Source organism: Mus caroli, unplaced genomic scaffold (assembly GCF_978045245.1).
Source record: "Mus caroli unplaced genomic scaffold, Mus_caroli_1 scaffold_1, whole genome shotgun sequence".
In the NCBI taxonomy this organism is placed as follows: Eukaryota; Metazoa; Chordata; class Mammalia; order Rodentia; family Muridae; genus Mus; species Mus caroli.
This window is the reverse complement of record NW_028227256.1, coordinates 40790674-40813653: the sequence shown is the minus strand read 5'-3', so window position 1 is coordinate 40813653 and position 22980 is coordinate 40790674. Positions and strand designations below refer to the sequence as shown.

The 22980-nt window shown below is 44.4% G+C and overlaps 1 protein-coding gene and 1 pseudogene across 5 annotated transcripts in view; one reads left to right on the top strand and one right to left on the bottom strand.

Moving 5' to 3' along the window:
• The window catches only part of Uxs1 (UDP-glucuronate decarboxylase 1), an 84573-nt gene that overhangs the window by 37754 nt on the left and 23839 nt on the right, over positions 1 to 22980 (top strand). For all 5 annotated transcript variants that reach the window (XM_021166509.3, XM_021166421.3, XM_085836887.1 and 2 more), the window contains exons 6-9: positions 2324 to 2504; positions 12665 to 12769; positions 15895 to 15954; positions 18885 to 19006. In XM_021166509.3, coding sequence (XP_021022168.1) covers positions 2324 to 2504; positions 12665 to 12769; positions 15895 to 15954; positions 18885 to 19006 — 468 coding nt within the window. The remainder of the gene's footprint in view (positions 1 to 2323; positions 2505 to 12664; positions 12770 to 15894; positions 15955 to 18884; positions 19007 to 22980) is intronic.
• On the bottom strand, positions 5501 to 7045 carry LOC110307306 (alpha-enolase pseudogene; annotated as a pseudogene).

Here is a 22980-nt window from a genome sequence, read left to right as displayed (position 1 = left end):
TTATAGATAGGTTCTATATAGGTAGAGTGTAAATATATTGCTGAAACAAAATACTTGACAATGGGCAAATACTACTACTATTACTACTACTATGTGGGCTAATATTACTAACACTACTAATACTAATACTACATAGGCATGTTTTGCTCCTAATTTGGGAGGCTGACCATCACTTGGTACTCTTGAGGATCACCTGGTGGAGGACGTGTGATGCAGGAGGATGTGGGGACCAGAGTGATGTGGTGGGGCAGAAAGCTCGTGCTCCTTTATGACATCACCTGAGATACATAACTGGGATCTCCTGAGCTCCATTAACCCCTTCTGAAAACAGCATGGAAACCATAGCTACTTAGGGAAAAGCAGTGGTGGGTGAGCTTGTAACTGCAAGGTTGGGGTGGGGAAGAGTCCTTCAGGCTAGTGAGTGAATATCTAAGGTTATCTTGAGAACATCAGCTTCTCTGGTGTCTTTTTATCTCTAAAGCAAAGGGGTGCAAAAATGTCCTTAATCTGTGAAAGCTTGCCTTTGGACTTGCACTCAGCCACTGCATTTTCAGAGCATAGGAAAATGGCTAACTGCTGTTTTTGACCAGTCTTATTGGTGTCTGTCCTTCTTACCTGTGGGCAGCATCTTGTACTCTGTGAAATGTTAATGGAACAAGAGGTTGGTGGGTACTGGCATCTTTTAGAACCACATTTCTAGTCATTTGTGTACTTTTATTGTAGAGAGAATTGGGTTTTCTTATGATATCTCTTTCAGGTTGAAAAAGTAGGTAAAGAGAAGGACAACTTCATATCTCATATAACCTCAGTCATCTTACTCCCCTCCCCTCACTTACCTCACTCACCTCACTTAACATCTCAGCTCCCCTCACCTTATCTCACCTCCCCTCACTCACCCCACCTTATCTCACCTAACCTGACTCACCTCGCCTTATCTCAGCTCACCTCAGTTAGCTCCTGTTGTAAGTTGCCTAGGCTGGCCTTTAACTATTGGTTCTCCTGTCTCAGCCTACCCAGTACTAAGACTGTAGGGAGCTTAGGGAAGCTGAAGTCCAGGTGGAGGAGAACAGCACAGAACAGTGCTTTCCTTTCTCATCGCCTGTCCTCTCCCCGGAAGGAAGCCGTCGTGGACTTCCCCTCACCCCATGCTAACATTCATTTTGTATGGATTATTATTTTCATTTTCAGAATATGTTTTAACATAATCAGCATGGCACATCTGTGGTGATTAGGATTGAGGAAGCATGTTGCTGCTGGTCCTCTGTGCTGGCCCCTTACTGCTTCATTCGCTCTGGAGACCTAGCTGCAGCCTTCATGTTTCTGATCCCTCTTGGATGTAACCAGGCAGCGGAACATCACTTATGGCTTTCTTCTATAAGAACATCTGTAGTTCTCATTTGTGCATAGAAGTAATTGGGAATATGTTAGCTTCCAAGTATAACTGAAATACCATATACATTTTTGGTAGTTAGGCAAATCTTCTGTACTTTGCTGATCACTTTAAGAGAGTGATTCTAAACCCTAGCAGTAGTGCTTTTATAGCTGTGTACCATTGTCCCTCCACACCTGTAAGGGCAGTTTCTAGGGCCTCAAGGGTAACAGAATCTAAGGGTGCCTATACCTCCCTTTCTGCACTTTATTTTTTATTTTTAAAGATTTATTTATTTATTATATGTAAGTACACTGTAGCTGTCTTCAGACACACCAGAAGAGGGAGTCAGATCTCATTACAGATAGTTGTGAGCCACCATGTGGTTGCTGGGATTTGAACTCTGGACCTTCGGAAGAGCAGTTGGGTGCTCTTACCCACTGAGCCATCTCACCAGCCCCTTTCTGCACTTTAAATGATCAGTAGACAGCTGTACCTAATACAGTGTAAATTATGCTCAGATCATTCAGGGGAAGAGGTCAAGAAAATCACCTGTGTATATTCAGTGTAGATACAGCCATCACAAACCATACTATATTTTCAGTCTAGATCTGTTGAATCAATGGCTGTGGACCCTAAGGATATGGAAGGGCAGATGTTGGGGGATGGTCGGTATTTCTGTGGAAATGCAAGTTTTTGTATCGCACACCTCTGCTAATAGAGCTGTTTGGAGCTGAGTAGCTGTACGTTTTTTTGTTACTCCCTGAATATTGTCATGGTTGAAGATAGCTGAGCACTATTCAGGTTAAGGCTTCTCTGGAGTATGTCAAGATGCTGTTATAAGCTTTGCTGTTTGCACCTTACCTGCTGCCAGATTTTTAGTTGTGTCTGCATCAAAGCTTGTGTCTCCGTGTCATCTGTCATCACTGTGTTTTCTGGGGATGTCCAATACAGATCACTGGAGGTGCAGGCTTTGTGGGCTCCCATCTAACTGACAAACTCATGATGGATGGCCATGAGGTGACCGTGGTGGACAACTTCTTCACAGGCAGGAAGAGAAATGTGGAACACTGGATTGGCCATGAGAACTTCGAGCTGATTAACCATGATGTGGTCGAGCCGCTCTACATAGAAGGTGATTGTTGCCACATTTTATATTTTGAATGTTTCTAGCATATATAAGGTGCATCCTAGTTTATGTAAGAAGAATATTGTTGCCAGGTGAATACCTGCCCACTGTCATGTGGCTTCCCAAGTTTTGAAATTGATCTGTGGAAGTAGCACCTGTGAGGTGCACATGATGGTCTAAATGTTGCATGTCGAGGTTCTGATTTCTAGGGCAATGGTTCTGGGAGGTGGGGCCTTTGGGAGATGGTCAGGTTATGATTAGTGCTCTTATAGGCCAAAATACTCCTTTACCCTTAGAACACAGTGAGACCCGGTGAGAAGAGACCATTTAAACTAAGAAATGAGTCCTTCTCATACTCCACGTCTTCAAGCACCATTGTCTCTGACTTCCCAGCCTCTAGTGTAAATAGACTTCTGTTTATAAGCCAGCATTATATGGCATTTCATTACAGTAGGCTGAGTGAAGTAAGACAACATCCTTGTTCTCTGATAAGGCTGTTGCCTGATGCTTACACATCATTGCTTTTAGTATCTTATAGGAAGTTGGCTGTTGTAAAATGGACCAAAGATCCATCTATAAAGCTTTGTTTTCCAGGGTGGTTTTATTGGCAAGTACTGTGAACCTTTGAGATTAGTAGCACACAGAAGCCCTTAGATCAGTGGTTCTCAGTCAGTGGGTCAGAGGGCAAATGACCCTTTCACAGGAGTTGCCTATGACCATCAGATGTTTATATTACAATTCATAATAATAGCAAAATGACATTTTGAAGTAGCAATGAAAATAATTTTATGCTTGAGGATCACCACAGCATGAGAAACTGTATTAAAGGGTTGCAGCATTAGGAAGGTTGAGAACCCCTGCCTCAGACTGTCAGGAGTATACAGGGAACTGTGGGATCTAACTTACTCTCTTACTCTGCCCCAGGATTTATAATAAAAATATGTTGTCCCACTGTACACTTGTATTGTGATATGGCCCCTTCCCGGAGGCCTCAATTCACGAAGACACCTGATTTTAGATGATAGCCTCCAGAATTGTCAGCTAAGATAACCCTTTTCTTTTATAAGTTAATTATCTTTGGTATTTTGAGTCAGCTACAGAGCTATTATTTTAGCTTTTGAATAATAAAATCTCAGTTTTAAATGTGTAAAGCCTTCAGAGAACCTGGCCACTTTATAAGATTGCATTGGGCAATAGGTGGATAAAGGTGGATCAGCAAAGGAACTGGTCATAACCTGTAGAAGCTGTAAGTGAGCCCTTCTATGGAAGTGAGTCTTTGCATAGGTGATTGAGAATCACAGTCTGGCTCTCAGTTTCAGTGGGGACTGTCCTTACAGTAGAAATGAAGGACACAGATACTTGGGGAGAAGGACCTATGAAGATCCAGGCAGAGTGGCATTGTACAGTCCCAGAGTAAAAGGAGAGACTTGCCATTGGAGCCTTTGCACATAACTAGCCAGACCCTTGTGCTCAGACATCTGGTTTCTAAAACTGTGAAAGTAAACATCTGGTGTTTTACCCCTTTCTTATGAGACATCAAAGGAAATGAGTTCAGGTGCTTAAATAATATTGAAAGCTTCCTCTGAAGTCCTCTGGTGTGCTAGTGAGAACTGCCACTTAGGGACCTAGCATCATGCTCTTGTTTTGTTTGGTTTTTCGAGACAGGGTTTCTCTGTATAGCCCTGGCTGTCCTGGAACTCATTCTGTAGACCAGGCTGGCCTCGAACTCAGAAATCTGCCTGCCTCTGCCTCCCAAGTGCTGGGATTAAAGGCGTGCGTCATCACTGTCTAAAGTAGCACAGGAGCTAAGTAGTGTCATATTCCACTTACCTTAACAGTACAACAACCCCGTCTATCTGGAACCTGCCACAGTCAAGAGTCCTGCTTGGGTTGTTTGAGTCCAAGGCTTCTGCAGCACACCCACCCACACCACCACACTACTACCACCTCTGAGTGTCTTCACATTGCTGCCTGTGAAGCAGTGTATTGAGGCTGTACAACATTTATGTAGTTTTTTGTAAGATTCTCCCTGTGTGTTTTTCATAAATACCTTTGTTGGAATTTTATCTTAGTATAGTACTCTTAAGTATGAGTTATATAAATGACACTCCATCTCTTTCATGTATAAACTGACAATAGTGCTCCATGGTATGGTCAAGGAGAAGGCTGTGTGTGTGTGTGTGTGTGTGTGTGTGTGTGAGTGAGAGAGAAAGAGAGAAAGAGAGAGAGAGAGAGAGAGAGAGAGAGAGAGAGAGAGAGAGAGAGAACATATCTGAAAGAGTCCAGAGGAGAAAAAGTAGTAGACAAATATGGCCAGCAGACTAGACATGGAGAGGGATGAGATGGCCAGTGAGCTAGAGAAGGAAAGAAGGTAAGAAGAGCTAGGATGCTGATGTGAACTGAGGGAGTCAGGAGGACAGCATGTGCTCGGGGATGCTAACAGGCATCACAAGTAGCCATTTGTCCCTTCAGCCTTATGGAATTTGAGGTGGAGTTTCTTTTGAACCTGACAGTCATGATTTGGTGGCTTGGTATCTCTTACTTCTAAATGGAGTATGGTCTTTAGAGAAAGGTGTTAACAAATGCATTTTGCTAATTCCATGCAAAACCAGTGGTGTCTCCATGTAAATTTCTTGGTTACTAAAGAGGCAGGGCATGCTAACGTCACCACTAAAGAAATCCAAATTGCTGTCTAGACCTGATTTTACACTTGTCAAATTGCAGCACCTAGGAAGCCGAGGCAGGAAGATGGTGACTTTGATGCCAGCTTGTGTACATAGTAGGACATGTGTCTGAGGTAAAAGAATAAAGAATGAAAAAGAATTTCAGATAGTTTATTTTTTCGTTTGCTACAAGCTCTTCATTACAGGGCTGTAACTCTGAATGGAGATTTATCATTTTCCTCAAGCTCTCTGTAGTTTTTTTTTTGGGGGGGGCCACTTCTATGGCTTTTATTTTTGCATGTAAACCACTGGGCGGGGGGTAGTCTTGATGGTGGGCACCCACACTGGGGTTCTGAGGACTGTAGACACTAGCTGGGAAGTCAGGTGACAGAAACAATGATTCAGACCAATCACATGATTGCAAAGCTGGGTCTCCAGCAGGGTTCCTGGTGGTCAGGCATGGACATCTAAGGAATCAGTGACATGGGAGGGGCACACACTGGGCTGGCCTTGAGCTGCCTGGATGACATTAGGGACAGAGGACCTAGCAGCTGGTGGCTCCAGGGATCTCCAGTCCATGCTTTACCTGGCCAGGGGGTTCCTGAAGGACCTGCCAGCAAACTTGACTTTGCTGCCCAGCTCTTCCTCGATTTTAAAGATCTGATTGTGCTTGGCCAGGCACTCAGATTGGTAAGGGGCACCAGTCTTGATCTGCCCAGTATAGAGCCCCACTACCAGGTCAGCGATGAAAGTCTCCCCAGATCGACGGGACAACATGACACTCCAGCTGTTGAACTGGGCCAGCTTACACACCTGCAGAGACTCGGTCACATAGCTGATCTGGTTCACTTGGATCAGGAGGCAGCTGCAGGACTTCTCTCCTGCAGCTTTGGCAATCTGCTTAGGGTTGGTCACTGTGAGGTCACTGCCCACCACTTGGATGTCTGCACTAGCTGTGAACTTCTGCCAAGCATCCCAGTCATCCTAGTCAAAGGGACACCACTGGGGAGTCCTGGATGAAGGACTTGTACAGGTCAGCCAGCTGGTCGGGTGTGATGTACCTGCTGGGGTCATCCGGAGACTTGAAGTCCAGATCATACTTGCCAGACCTGTAGAACTCAGAGGCAGCCACATCCATGCCCATGACAACCTGGTCAGTGATGCTGGCCTTTGCCATTGTAGTCTTGAGCAGCTCCAGTGCTTCTTTGTTCTCCAGGATGTTAGGTGTGAATCCACCCTCATCACCCACATTGGTGGCATCTTTACCGTACTTCTCCTTGATGACATTCTTCAGGTTGTGGTAAACCTGTGCTCCAATGTGCATGACTTCCTGGAAACTGAATGCCTCCATAGGCAGGATCATGAACTCCTGCATGTTGCCAGCATGAGAACCACCATTGATCACATTGAAAGCTGGGACCGGCAGAATGACTTCAGGGTTGCTGGCCAAGTCAGCAATGTAACGGTAAAGGGGCACCCCACTTTTCTACTGCACCAGCTTTGCAGACAGCCAGGTACACTCCCAGGATGCCATTTGCACCAAATTCAGATTTATTCCCGGTGCCATCCATCTTGATCATGAGCTTGTCAATCTTCTCTTGCTCCACAACACTCACTTTCTTGCTAGCCAGAGCAGGTGCAATAGTGTTACTGATGTGCTCAACAGCCTGTGAGACACCCTTCCCCATGAAGCAGGTCTTATTGTCTCAGAGTTCTAGGGCCTCTTAGATGCTAGTGATGCACCACTGGGCACCGCAGCTTGGAAGAGACCTTCTGTGGTGTACAGATCCACCTCATCAGTGGGATTCCTCGGGAGTCAAAGATCTCTCTGGCGTGGATCTTGGTAAACTTGGTAGACATGGTAAACATCTGACAGCTGGATCTCTGCGAAGGAAGGAAAGAGGGTTCTGTAGACATCGAAGAGAGCTTTCTCTGTAGCCTTTCAATTTATTAAAATCTTACATTTTAATTCAGTCTCATGAGTTTCTTTACCCTTTGCTCTGTTTTCACTTTAAAGTGGTGACACTGCAAGATGATGGGATCATGTGATATGACCCAGTTTTAAAACAGCCATCGTGTTCTTTGTTGACTGACCCCTCAACCCCCACCCCGAGTATCATTTCAAAGCATTTAGTTGTTTGACTAGCATGGGTTGACTCATCTTTCTTACAAAGTGGATCAGCTGACTTACTCTCCACCTGGCCTTCCTTGTGAATGGCTGTGGGTCAGCTGAGTAACTTACATCCAAGCAGTAGGAGTTCCTGAAGTTGTCAGTCCTGGTACTCACCTCCAGGTGCAGCAAGATATCTTAAAAGGCTTTCTGTTGCTGCCTCAAAGGCTATGAACCAACCGTATACAGAATGCAGACCCATAGTCTAGGCGTGCCCTCAGGGTCATCTTGAAAAGGCATCAAGGGAAAGTGGGCTAGTCCCCGGAGAGAGAGACTGGATAAGAACGGTCATAAGGAGACCTGCCACATAGGAGACCTGCCACATAAGGAGACCTGCCACGCCAGTCTTAAGGGGAGCCTTAGTCCTCTGCTGAGATCTTGAGAGCCCCCCATTCTCATTCAGATTGGGACAACTGAAGGTATTTTTCCACTATGTAGCTCAACACCTTGGTGCCAAACCTATTGTTCTTCAGGATTTGGTGATTTTCTCTACATTTTCATTTCATTCTTCCTAGCAGGCAGTGTCTGTTTCTTCCGACAGCAGCAGGAAACATTCTTTATAAGCTCACTCAGTGTTTGAGACTACACTGAAAGTAAACCAGGCAGAAAGATAACATGGGAAGCTAGTGTCTCAAAGATGCATGACCCACATCTTCATAATGTGACCATTTACCTGGAGCTGGGGAGGGAGTCTGTGAGTAAAGAGTGATTGCTCTGCAATCCTGAGGACCTGGGTGTCTCCAAGTCATACGCCTCTGCCCCCAGGTTTTGGGGTGGAGACAGACAGATCTCCCAAGCTCACTGTCCTGGCAGCTTAGCCCCAGACAACGCTCGGAGACCCTAAGTCAAGGCAGTAAGGTGATGCATGATGTAGGAAGACATGCTAGGACCTGTTCTGGCCTCTGTGTTCACACAATTTGCACGCTCATGTTTGTGTATTACAAGCAACAGATGTACAAGTTGATGGTGTTAAACAAAAATTTAGTTTCTTATTTATGCTTCTCATTTATGCAAAATTAAAAATAAATGTTGTAAACAATCTCTTACATTTGCAATCCTGACTGGGCTTTGGAAACTTCTGTGTCTGTTAGTGACACCAGCTAATATAAATGGATATTTCATGCCTGTTCTTTCTTCAGAAAGCAGCCTATGTATGAAAAGACTTTCATACTTAGAAAGCTTCTTAATTTTTAAAGTAGGTGTTTAGTGTTCTGTTGTGTAGCCTTACTATATCTCTGTAAAAACATACTTCTCCTACTTCAATGTTGTTACAAAGTCTCATCATGTGAATATAGTACAGCCTTATTCTCTTTGTTGGGCATTAGATTGTTGGCACTTGAAGCTGTCAGAAACCTGCTTCAGGATAGCATCATTTGTGCTTCTGGGATTGCCTCCTCAGATTCTGTGAAGGCTACTGAGGCAAACAGCCTGGACTTGGCTAGAAGCTCTTCCATTTTTGGCTTTCCAATCACTGCATAAACACAGATTTAGAGAGCAGCACTTCTTGCAGTGCTCAAAAAGCAGCAGCATCCATGAAAGAGCACAGGAGAGAAGGGGCCAGGGTGATTGGCAGCACTTAATACCAGCACTGTCTACCCTGCAAGCTCAGCTCTCCCTATGCTCATGTGATAGAGGCGGTTATCTTCATTTACACCAAGCCTCAGCAACCTCTTACCAAACACTCAGGTGCCAGGAAAGACCATGGGAAAGATGCTAGGAAAGAGGAAGTAAGAGACCTGGGCTACTTTTCATGGGTTCTCAGGGTGAAAGCGGGCTTGGGGAAGTGTTTGCAGAGGGAGGGGACTGGCTCCTTGGTGATGCAAGCATTAGGGGCATGTTTTGCTCATGAGAATATTTTAGTTCATTATATTTATGAATTAATGTGTCAACTTTAGTGAAGGAGGTGTTAGATCTCAGATGCCCTGTCTGTATAACTTGCAGCACAGGGCTTCCTGCAGAGCATTGTGGACACATGAGGAAGAGAGCCCTGCAAAGCCTCAGCCCCAGGCTCAGCCAGGCCTCTGGCGTGTGCAGCCTTCATATAAAATTCTATTTGTTAGGAATTAAGGCATAACCGCACTCAGTGGTCTGAGGAATGTGAAAGGTTATGCATCTCCTGGAATCCTGATTCTCACTGTAAACGGTGCTGTCAAGGATGGAGCTACACTGTGGAACTTGACGTTATGAGCACATTCAGAACAGCCCCCACCCCACCCCTCCCCCCAACCCCTCAAGTGCCTGTTTTGTTGTTTTATTGTCAGCTTGATAGAAGAGTGGTTTGAGAAGAGGGAACCTCACTTGAGGAAATTCCCCACCAAAGTGGCCTTTGGGCAAGCCTGTGGGCATTGTCTTGATTGGTGATTAATGTTGTAAGGCCCAGCTTATTGTGGGCAGTACTATCCCTGGGCTGGTGGGCCTAGGTGCTGTATCAGTTACTCTCTCCAGGCTCCTGTCTTGAATTCCTGCCCTGACTTCCTTCAGTGATGGACTGTGGTGTGGAAGTGTAAGATAAAAACAAACCTTTTCCTGCTCAAGTTGCTTTTGGTCATAGTGTTTGATAGAGACAGAAACCCCAGCTAAGACAGTATCCATGGAGGATGGTTCCAGATCCCCATGGATACAGCAGCCACAGATTCTCAAATCCCACACAGAAGCTGTGCACAATGTGAATCAGTTGCTATAGTGGAATCATAGCAGGGAAAGGCTTTATGTATTCAGTGCAGATGCCATTGTGGGGATAGTTTTAACCTATGGTTGATCTAATTTGTGAATCTAGAAGCTGTGGAAATGAGGCTATGTTTTTGCCATGTCTTTGACTTGGAGTGTTGAGAAGAGAGCGTTCCTTATGCACATATTCACAGAGAGACTCAGTCTTCAGTGTCATGGTGTAGTCCTTAACTGGTGTGTACCAGTCCTGCTCTTACAGCATGGGCACTGTCCCAGAGGAACTTAATGACACCATGGACAGTAGGAACTTGAGCACAGTCAAGAGGAGCATGTTATTTTGCAGTTGGCTACATAAGGACTTGTCTCTGGGGAAAGATAATGCCTGATTTCTCCGGTGACTTCTGAAAATGGCTCTGGGTTCTCTTGGGTATTCTTTGAGATGCATAGTGTCTTTTCTTGCATCTGCAGGACATGCAGGAAACTCCTTCTCCTGCCGTTTGTTTCCCCCATCCCCTGGCAACCTCAGTGCCCTCCTGCTTGATGCTTCCCAGCCTAACCCTTTGGGAGGCAGGCCTGATGATCAGAGGTTTCTTAAGATTATTTTCTCCAGGTTCTTTTTCCTTGCTAAGACCACAGCTCATAGCCTTGTAAATGCAAAAGGACAGGGCAGCTCACATCCAGAGACAACACAGAGCAGCAGATTCAGTGGGTGAGTTGGCAGGCCACTCTCCACCTCCAGCCCAATTGTCGTGCTCATTTTTACTGTGCTTTGAACTCACAGCTGACATGTTCTCAGGCTTTTTCTCTGGACATTGAGAGTTAATAACTTTGTAGCTTCATTTACATTCCAGAGCCAGCTGTTAATATTGCTTGTGGCATTTCACATTTGTACTTGTTTGCTCCTACTCTGAAGTTTCCTTCTCTTCATAACTCCTTAGCAGATTAAGTAAGTCAACAGAGTCTGTGTAATGCCCTTTTTAGGATAGGAGCAGCAGTGCTGCAGTAAGTGAGAGGCAGAATATGTTTGCATAGGGGAATGGGCTGTGGAGAACTTGGATTTTCACGCAGTTTTCAGGTTCTCCTTAAATGGGCTACTGGATCTACGTCCTGCTTAATCCTGGTGTAACTGTGCATGACACTCCTCATCTTTCTAGGAAAACAGGAGGCCTGACCTGTCAGGTGGCAGAAAAACAAACCAGGTAGACTAGCTTTTGGGGTATGTGCAAAAGACTCAGTTTATGTCTCATATCTCCACTCTCTTAACTTTGCTGTTCCCAGAGCTCTGGGCCGAAGCACTGTGGAGGGATATTTGTTTTCTGTTGGCTTTTTTCAGGACCACTAAAGGATTGTGTTTATTCCTGCAGTGGAGCTTGCATTTGTAGTCTGTCACTACTGTGTGGAGGTGGGAAAACAGACTACAGTGCCCAAGTAGCTTGATGATTGCTAGACAGATCAGATGACAGTTGAAGTCATTGGCTAGCAGCCTAGCAGCGTGAGTGGTTAGCCATAAGAGGAATTGTATCTGACCAAAGGCAGCAGGAAGTTTCACATACAAACTGGCATCAGGGTGAGCCTTGAAGAAAGCTGGGCTGGAGTGACAGGAAGGAGGGCAGCTTCATGACTTCAGTTTGATGTCAGAAAAATGTTTTGGGCTCAAAAGATACACACTCCCTCTTAGTTCCCCTGGCACCACCCTCTTAAGACATGGTTTTACACAGCCCAGGCTAACTTTAATTTTTTTCTGTAGCTGAGGTACAACTGGTAATCCAGGTCTTTGAGAGTTAACAGGCAGGATGATCAAAAGTTCAAGGTCCTGAGCTACCCTAGACTCTGTCAAAGCAAACAAACAAACACCTCCCACAGACAAACAAACCAAACATCAAATTTATAATGAATCTTAGATGTTTCTGGCAGTGCTTGCCCATGTGTCACTGTGCAGCCTCACTGTAGCCTTGTTCTGAACACACAGCATGCAGATTGCTCTGCAGCCATGCCAGCTCATGCTCAGAACAGACAGTATTGTATGTTATGATCTGTTTCTTTTACTGTTCAGTTTCTGCTTTTACACTATAATATTTTCTATCCCCAGTGCAGAGCTATAAAATATTATCGGGTTATAATAGGATGTTTGATTTTAAGAATTGTAGATGGGTTACTGTGTATATATAATTATATATTTATGCAAATAGTTCTATATACTTATACAGCTGTAAATATATAATATATATTTAAGTACATTTTGACTTAGAGTCAAGCCAGATTTTCTAAAATTTTCTGAAATTTCCTAAGCACACTTTACTGTTTGTACTACACATTTACATGAAGTGATATTCTCAGCATTGCAGTCAGAATGTCCATCAATTCTATAAATTCAGTATTCACAATAGCAATATTCAGTACATAAACACATTCATCTTAGATTTGCTTTCATTTTCAATAAAGGCTATAATTATACATGATTTATTTGTGATTTACCCTTAATGTTTGCTTTGTTTGAAGTTGTTAAGAATGTGATTGGTTTTCAAACAGAACAATATATTAGCAAGTAGAATTTCAGCGTAAGGTATACTGGCACAGTTGCTTTACACGGTAGTATCCAAGGGCTCATGATTTAGAAGCAAAAACCATTTTCTTGCAAATGACATTCTTTCTTTTGTTTCCTTTAGTTGACCAGATATATCATCTGGCATCTCCAGCCTCCCCACCTAACTACATGTACAACCCCATCAAGACACTGAAGACTAATACAATTGGAACACTAAACATGCTGGGTCAGTAAGTTGGCCTTTTTTTTTTTTTTTGTCTTTTTTTTCCCCTTTTCTTTTTGTGGAAATATTTTAAGAGATTTCAAAAGTGCATAGTAGTGGAATCTTCCACCCATAATGCATATTCCAAGGCTCCTGTGATTCCCTAAAATGAGATTGTACCAAATCTTGTGATGTCTTTAGTATTAGCACTTGAACTGTGTGTACTTAGCTTTTATATCAGTAGAGCTAGTGTGTCTTTCTTTTTCTTTTATATCTACTCCAATATGAAATTAATTCTTACTATAGATCTTTTCACCCTCAGAATTATTATTTTTCTCTCTTGAGTTGAGAGCATCTACTTTTTATCTGAAGAAAGCACTTCCTGGCTTCTAGTTGATTTGAGTCACAGAGAGTCACTGCTCTGAGGCCTTTGGGATATTAATACGTTCTTAACATAAATATGATTCTTTTGATGCCATTACAGTCAGTCCTTGATATGACAGTGACTAATAAGTGGGTAATATATACCACAAGAATATGTCTGACAAAGGGACAAATGGGTAATTCATACCATGGACAGTATAAAGCAGGATGGGACAAGTTAATTATGGTCTTCATAACAGTGCGCAGATACCAACTATTTTGATGATTCTTTTAAATTTAAGATTTTTGGATTGATATTGAGTATCTTACATTGGTATTTGAAACTTGCTCAGTCCTATGGTTGGCTAGTCTGCTGGTTTGATTATGGTATTTGCACCCTCCTCCAGCCCTTTGTGGGTACTGTTCAGTAGTTTCACAGTATAGCTTTTTGACATGGGGAAGGCACCTTTCTTTCCTGAGTTGTAGTAACCAGTCTTCCATGGCTCTTGTCAGTTTCCAGGGAGTGGGACAGGTACTTAATTCAAGGACCAGCTTGCTTTCCTTTTCTTTGTCTCTGAAGCTGGTCACCAGTGTCTAGGATTATTGGGAGACGAGCAGAGGAGTGCTGGTAGCCCTGGTCCAGGAATGAGCAGTGTGGCCTTGTACCTAGGAAGATTCACTGATATACCTGGGAGGGGTCAGGAGAGATGGGGCCTGCATGGGAGTTTTGGAGACTGAGTTCCTGCTCAGACTAACCTGAGGATTCACGTTAGAATTAAGAGGTGACAGGGAAGTACGAAGAAAGGTGGTCACATGCAGAGTCACATACTAGATCATGAGGAGGTGACGGGGAAGTATGAAGAAAGGTGGCCACCTGCAGAGTCACATACTAGATCATGAGGAGGTGCATTTAAATTTGCATAGACAATTATCTCAAAATCAAAAGGGTTTAAAACAAACAAACAAAAAAGAAAACAAAGCAAAACAAAACAAAAAAATCCCTCAGGATCTTTCATTGCAGCTACTCTGTAAGACTCCACAGTGAAACACCATAGTCTGTGTCCAGGAGGTAGTCTGTGAATTCCATCTGATACAACCTCAGGATGGCATTTTCTTCTTAAACACACAGGAGTGGGCAGTCTCTGTCCTCATCTTCAGAGCATCCCCTCCTCTCACTCTTTGATTTCTTCCTTTCAGTTTGTTTCTGAAAGGTACTGCCATCCAGTGTCTATCACATGATGGTGAAGCTGCCTGTTCTGTCTCAGTCTCCCCTGCCTCCCCTCTGTTTCGTTCTTGACGTACATCTTGGAGGCTTCCTGCTTCCTTCCCTAGCTGCTCTGACAGCTCACACCCCTGGCTCTCTTCCACTGTTGCCCTTCAGCCTACTCCCCCAGCACTGGCCTCAGGCCATGGATGCCTGTTCTGTCCCACTTAGCTGTACTTCTTGGGCAGCACTGTGGACTTGTGTTCCATGTTAGGGCCGGATCCTCTCATTGTCCTGGTGTGCAGTCGTGGGGTACAGTGGGGTGTATCAGAGTTAAGTGAAGGTGATGGGCTTCTCCACTATATGGTGGAACTCTGGGAAAAGTCTGGAGGACTTTCCATGTTTGCTTGAGCCCACACTTAGTCTAGTTGTTCTGTATGTGGCTGTTGAGTGTAGGAAAGTGATTTGGGGCAGGATTGGGCACTATAGTGGCTACATTCTAGAAGGTGCCTGTATGCAGAACCTGGAAGACAGAAGAAGGTACAGGTAGTTGCCCAGGCAGGGCATGCAGAAGAGGTGATAGGTGCGCCATTTGGGAAGGCAAGATGAGAAGCAGCTGGGAGAAGTTATCTGGCTAGTTAACCTGCCAGTGTAGTTACGTAATAAAATGCGGGGAAGCCACAGAAGACAATTCAGAGGAAACAGTATTCCAAATATAGCAGGATTAATGTGCATATGAACTCAGAGAGACTGTGGCAGCACTCACAGGGCCTGCATAGGTTCAAGACAGGATCCCAGCACTGAGCTCCCACCCCAACCAGGAAGCTAATTGACATCTGATTGCAAAGGAAAAATTACTCTTCTCCAGTTGTTCTCACTGGATAGTTATATTAACCACGTTTAAGGGTAGACCCAAAGCCCTACAGAGAAGGTCAACACAAATTTAACTCAGTGGTATTTTTGTAGACTTTTTGTTTAATATTTTGTTTAGGCATTTTATGTTCTATATGTCTTTTGCTTGGGTATTATTTCCAATTTTCTGTTCATATTGGTTTTGTTTCTCTGTGAATATCTGTGGTTTTTTTTCTTTTTTAGATTCTGGTTTGTTTGCTTTTCATTTGTTTGCATTATTTTTTAAAGACACAGAGAAACAGTTGGATAGAGGGGTTGGGAAGGGCTAGGGGCAGTTAGGGGAAGGGAACTGTGATCAGAATATATTGCATGAATAAAAATTGTTTTTCAATTTAAAAAAATCATATGAGGTAGCATTTTTGGGGCACATAGAGTCTGTGCAGAGCTCCTTGGAGTCACACTGTGCTCAACAGAGTCTGGATCTGGCCCTATTTGCAGCTACCATATCTCACTTAAATATTACTCGTCTCAAGGGTTCATTTACAGTTTTCTTGTTGGTGTTTTTTTTTTTTTTTTCCCCACATGTTCTGTGGCAGGTGCACTAGGAGTAGGTAATTTGGTAGATACTAAGGCACTTTCAGGACTGAAACATTGCTTAAATTGGCCACACACACACATGTGCCTGCCTGTGTAAACTGACAGTTTCTCTTATGATTTACACTTTCTACAGGATTGGCAAAGCGCGTGGGTGCCCGTTTGCTCTTGGCCTCCACTTCCGAGGTATATGGAGGTGAGTGATGGAGCCCCTGAAAGAAGCCCACCAAGCCATGGGACTGTTTGTATCATGTTGTAGGCAAGAGGGAACCAGAGTTCAGGATTCAACTTAGAGGGCCCAGCCTGTTGACACAGTCTCTTTTTTTACTGCTACTCTGAGGCCTGGGTCAGGTCAGCTATGTAATAATGATGAGGTTTTTATGATTCCATAGAGGTGGACTTTATATTTGCTCTGAAAACATCTCAGAGATTACCAACATGAAGCTGCTTTTGTCCCTTTTGCTGGTGACATGTGCTCATTTCCTCACCTGTTACAGAAAGAATCCTGAAAGAACCAGGAAAGGTAGTGCCAGTGAACTCCAGGTTACATTTACCTACCCACCACCATCATGATGCCTCCCGAGCTATTCAGTACCCAGGAGCTTGGCGTGGATTTGTTATTCATGTCTGGTTTGTACACCGTCCAAACTCCAGCTGGCTGCAGGGTACAGTGAGGAGCCAGACCCTGACGTGATGTCCTTTTTTCTCTTTGTACATTATTCTTCTGGACAAGGGAAGTGAGGATATTGAGATGTAAAATTGGAAGAGATTACTTTTGAAGTAAGTTTGCCATGTAGGAAAACAATACAGCAACACAAATTGTACAGAAAGTAGTTGTAAGTGCCATGACAGTGTAACACAGCCTCTTCTTTGAGGTTCTTGGCAATTGAAACGGCAAAGCAGGTGCCCCAGCCCGCACCGTGTTCACTGTCTGAAAGGCACAGTGACAGCTTTCCATCCTTGTCAGCATTCATTTGTATATTCTGTAAGAGCTGTTGTCTTTAGGAGTCTTAAGTACTGAGGGTGGTACAGTTGTGGTTTGGCACTTTCTGCATGAGTGCTGCTAGAACATTTGGGTTTTGTGAAGCATCTGCCTTCCCTTGCAGCATCACAAAATGCTTATGAGGAGGGTAAGTATTGGAAAACTTTTTCTTGTTTTATTTTGTCTTTTAAAACTGAATGCAGCACAGGCTGGCCTCCAGTTTGCTACATAACCTAGGTTGGCTTCCACTTTTGGTCCCCTGCCTCAGCCTTCCAAGTTCTGAGACTATAGATGCTCACTGACACACCTGACTTCTGAAATAATTTTTACTAGACCTTTATGTATGTGGACACATACAGATGCTCACTGATAAAAGCATGAACACATCTAGGTATTCCATGTGTGGGGAGGTACACATGTATTTGTAATGGGCAGAGAGTAACTTTGGAGTCTGGTTCACCTGTGCCTAGAGCTCACTAAATATGATAGGGCAACTGGCCAGCAGATCCCAGGAATCTACCAGTCTTTGCCTCCTCAGTGCTGAGGTTACAAACTGGGCACCACTATGCTGAGCCTTTTTTCTTTTTTAGTTGGTTTTGGGGATAGAACTTAGGTCCTTGTGATTGCAAAGTAAATACTTTATGGAGTCAGCTTCTCAATCCTGGCCCTTTACTTCTGTATTCCCACCCCCAACCCCCATTAACCCCACCTCCATGGCTTTCTGAGGAGAGTTTTGAGAAGCTTGGCTCCCTGGGCATTGCAGCCCAGAGTGGTGCCAAGACTGAATTGCTTATGCTTGGCTTTCTTGTGTGCCAGAAAATGAGACTGTCTCTTTTGGGATCTGACCTGTCAGAAGCTAGGAAAAAGCCTGATCTTGATCATCTCTCTGTGCATGTAAATCATTAATATTCTTTTTTTTTAGGGACTCTTTGCCTCAGACCTCTTCTCTCCCTGTAACTTCCCTCTTATTGGGGGATTTTCCACTCACCAGCCTTACTCTGCACTGTACACACTGCAGAGTTATAGCTGCTTCTTGAAGGTTCATGTGCCAAGGGTCCACCACATTTGCGCCTCTCCCTTATCCATACAAGTCTGCTGTCAAACCTTGTGCCAAGTAAATTGGCTGTGAATGTATAACACAGAGTTGCTGTATGTTTTTATCCACATTTCTTGGAAGAGATTTATATATTTTATAGTGTGGTTGGACACATACATATATGTAGAGGAGCACCAGGTGCCCTGGAGCTTAGGAAGGGGCATGGAGCTCTGAGCTTCCCTCACTGGCATTTCTCTCTATCTTTAAATGTTTACCCATGGGAACTAGAAAGGGGGAGGGGGAGAGACCCACACCCCGCCAGAGTTTTCTCTATTCTCTGGTTAGTCAGGCGTGGGAGGGCTGCTAACTACCTTCTACTCATCCCTGGGTGGGCATTCCTCTATCCCACACTTCAGGGGGTGGCCAAAGGTAGCCCTACCTGGGAATCCTTGGGGCTATAGGAGAGAGGGACGAGGGAAGAGGTTCCCAACACAGATCAGAGTGTGCAGTGGATCTTGATGGAGCAGAGACTCTCTATGGTTTAAGAGCTTTATTATAGAAATGCAGGGAGGAAGAGAAAGAGAAAGAGAGAGAGAGAGAGAGAGAGAGAGAGAGAGAGAGAGAGAGAGAGAGAGAGAGAGAAAGGCTAGAGAGAAAGAGAGGAAGAGGAAGAGAGGAGAGGAGCCAAAGGGGAGAGTGAGGTATAAGAGGGAGACAAGAGAGTAAGCAGTAAGAGATCAAGATGGGGCTGAACAGCCTTTTTTATGGTTTTTACTGTTGCTAGGTAACTGGGGAGGAGTTTAGCCTGAAGGTCAGAAGCTTGGGCCATTGCCTATGTGACTACTGACCATGCTTCTCTTGTGGTAGGCTTGGGGGTTGGGGGGCTAACTTAGGCAGGGGCCAAAGTTCCAGGAGCATCAGGGAACACCTACCATGTCATGAAGGTGAATTATGACCATCGGGGTTCAGACCTCAGCTTGACTGGAGACCAGCCTGCAATTCCCCACATTTACCTAGGTCCATCAAAAATGAACATTGTTTCTGGTAACAAACTGAGGGCTGGTTAGGGAATATAAATTAAGTATTATTTTCTCCTGCTTACTCATAGATCCTGAGGTCCACCCTCAAAGTGAGGACTACTGGGGCCACGTGAATCCCATAGGACCCCGAGCCTGCTATGATGAGGGCAAACGTGTTGCAGAGACCATGTGCTATGCCTACATGAAGCAGGTATTGGTCCATACCACAGAGCACTGTACACAGATGTGCACATTTATTGTACAGGAATCAACTTCAGTGCTTGGCACCTGCCAGTGGCTGTTGGGAAGACCTAGTGCTTACGGTTACATATGAATGGTATTGCCAGGCATTTCTACATATCTTCTTGTTTTCAAAATGATATGAGCTCGTTTCCAGTACTGTGAGAGAGCCGGGAACAGCATACTTCCCTACTGTCATATTGTCCACGATCAGTTAACCTCCATTAGTTAACGTCTGCCTCTTTTTTGCAAGGCCTCCAAGTTGGTGTGATTAATTTTTAACATCTATTTATTATGTGTATGTGTGTATTTATGTTCCAGAGTGTGGGTCATTACATGTTTGTGGAGGTATTGGGAACTTGTTTCCTCCTGCGGTGTGCTAAGAGTACAGGTGGGCTGCCATGCCCGTCTGGTTTCTGTGTTGGTCCAGGGGCTCTGGACGACTTCATCCTTGTACAGCATGCACTTTACCTAGCCACCTCCCTAGCTGTGATAGATTTTAGAAATCATCCTCTCATATTATCTTTTTTGTACATATTTCCCTGTTTCCTATGTGCTTTCTTTATTACTCATAGTTACACTGGGTGCTTCGGCCATGAGTGTTTTATCTTGTGCATCATCTCACTCACAGACCGAGAGGCCAAGGTTCCCAGCCTGGTGCTACCATAACCTGAGCTGGAGATGGATGGATGGGCACTCAGTTCTCACCTCTGACCTCTGACCTCTGGGATGGGCTTGTATTGTAGCTCTGGGCTGTTGCCTTAGGGAGTGCAGTAGAAGGCAGATTGTTTGGTCAGGTGAAAGCCCTGTGTTGTTCCATTTTTCTCACTAAATTTGTGCTTGGGACCAGCACTCTCTGGTTCTCAGGAACTTGTTTTCTTTGTTCGTCCTTTGTTTCTTTCTTCTTCCTTTAATTGAAGCAGGACTTGTAGGAAAATAATCATGGACATAGAATGTAGCTTTAGGACAACTATGTATCGATGTGCTGTCCACCCTGGGAGCAATGTTGTCAGGCCCACATCTAGCCTGTGGGCAAGAGAGGAGGGCAATATGGGAGTTCTCTTGGCCCCTGACTATTTGTTTCTGACCATCAGTCATTCTTTTATGTGGATGATAGTACGGCATGAAGCTACAGTTCCCCTTTTATGACGGGCCTGGAGCACTTAGCTTCCTTAGCTTTTTAATGCAAAATAACTTATGTGGGTATCAGGCTCTAGACCTCTCTGCTCTGTTTCTCTGCTAGCAGTAGACATGAATTCTTACAGATATAGCATAAGTCATGGTGTGAGCTTCCAGCTTTCTGTCCCTATTCTCCGGGTTGTAAATAGTAGGCCCCCACACAGGGGTATGTTGCTGTCACTCTAGCTCTACCTCCTAATCCTTTGGGCACTTACTCTGAGCATGTAAGGTAACCCCTGTAGAGAAGGGGACCCATAGCCTGATTACCAAGCCCCCTGCACTGCTGGACACCATGGTGTTCTGCCTGTCAGGATATGCTGCTGGCTAGAGGTGACATAGTACATGGGGTTACCTTGCATGCTTAGGGTAAGTGCCCAAAGCCTCAGGAGCTGGGGCTAGAGTGACAGCAGCATGCCTCAGCTTTGCTGAGGCTGGGTTTCCTTAGTCTTCCCTCCTTCTACCTAGCATGCTTGAGGTAAGGAGAGAGTGGGCTCCAAACTTGCTCCCAGGTTCCTGGCTCCTAAGTGGAGCTTGAGATACCTATATACAACATGCTCTGCCCTGCTGTCTTGACAGGCTGCTGTGGATAAGTGTCTTAGTTAGGGTTTTGCTGCTGTGAAGAGACACCATAACTGAGGCACTCTTACGAGGACAACATTTAACTAGAGCTGGCTTACAGGTTCAGAGGTTCAGTCCATTATCACCCAGGCAGGAGCATGGCAGCGTCCAGGCAGGCATGGTGCAGGAGAAGCTGAGAGTTCTACATCTTCATCTGAAGGCTACTAGGAGAAGACTGGCTCCCATGTGTTTAGGAGGAGGGTCTCATTGCTCACCCCCACAGTGACACAGTTCTTCCAACAAGGCCACACCTCCTATTGTGCCACTCCCTGAACCAAGCCATAATCAAATCACTGCAATAAGGAGGTATCCAGTGAGGTGGCATAGCTCTGAAGCCGAGAGCATCAAGTCTCGCAGTAAGCACAGTTTTTGACAATGCCCATGTATTGCTTACTCTAGGTATCAGTTGTTCCTTAGCCAGGGCTTAGTGCCAAGTCGCTTCATGTAGCGTCCATTCTGAGTTCTAAATATAAAGCCTTTTCAAGGAGTTTTAGAGAATAGCATTTTAGTTGTTAGGATTCATGCTTGTAGAATATCCTGAGTCATGTTTATATTAGCAGATTACTGATTTGGTTATTTTAGCACTACAGATTTTTACATACAAGAAAGCATCCTTTTTGTTAATGATTATCCTTTTTTCAGGGCTGTACATGGTGTGTAAATAAATCTAATGTAAGGAATGAAAATGTAAACAAGATACATAGAAGTCTGCATTGCCTTTTTATTAAATAAAATGTTGCCTTTTAACGATTCTCTTTCAAGATTCTCATAATTAGTGAAATACCCAGATATATTCAGCATAAAGTTTTATTTCATTGCACATCTTTTAATGGGGATCGAAGGGCAAAACAGAGCACCCTTCATGAATAGTTTGGATCTGTCAGAGAGGAAGTAGGTTGCTGCTTCTGTGTACCTGTGGGCATGGGGTCTTTGTAATGTGGGGGTTTACCCTGGGGCTGTTAGTCAGGGCTTAGGGCACATTTGTACTCCTAGCCCTCTGTGAGTATACCTCTGAAGTCATGGCCCACCCACTTTCGGAACTGAGTCTGCAAAACAGGCTACCATTCATAAAACCGCAGACCAACAGAGCAGAAAGAGAACTTAGAAGTTAGCTTGAGGGCATATTTATTTTTTGGCATCAGCATACTTTAAAAAAGAAGAGTTGCTATGTATATGACACTAGAGGGCTTGATGTGTTTGCTGGCCCTGGCCTTGTTCCCAGGGGGTCTGCTACCCACATCCTGCTACCCCACATAGGCATCTGCAGTGTGGTATTCCCTCCCTACTAGCTTTGCAGTGCTGTCAGCATACCCAGACACATAGCAACCGTAAGAAGTTTACTTATTAATGCAGTAGTCCCTGTTATTTTTTTTTGAGGGAGATACACTTCAACACCCCAGGGGATGTCTGACTGAAAAGTGCAGGAATCTATATATGTTATGCTTTTTCTGAACATGTATAGCTATGTTAAAGTTTAATTTATAAGTTAGGCATAGTAAAAGATTATTTGCAGTTACAAAAAAGACCAACTGTAGCAAAATGCTCATAGGCACAGGCTGCCTCCTATCTCCCAATGCTACCCTCACTTCTGGCTGACTGGGTAACTGAAGCCATGGCTAGTGAATCCACTTCACTAAAGTAGATGTGTTGAAGAGGGTTGTCAGGGAGCTGCAGCACAGCTGCATCACCCAGTCTTATGTGGCTTTTCTGCCACCCTCCACAATGAATGTGAGCATCCCTCAGTCTAGTGCAAGACCTCGGGTGTGTGAGAAGCATCAGAGAATGAGATGATTCAACCTCCTGTCCCCATTGATTCACACATTTTCCGGGTATGAGAAGACTTGGACGTATGGCAGAGTAGGGCTACCATTTATGGGAGCACTATATATAGTTTTCAGGTCAGTATAACTCAGGCTTCTCCTGCAGGACAGACAGATCTTTGTGTAATGGAGAGTGACACTTTTCTGTGTAGACCCGTTCCTCAGTCTGTGCAGTACTCCTCTGTCCTTTGAGGACTTCTGTCATTGAGCAGTGATCAAAGCACAGCATCTATGGCATAATAGAACACTGTTCAAGGCATAGCTTATGTTTAAGAGCAGTCTTAATGGAGAGCCCATTTTACTCTCTACCTCAGGACTTGACTATTAT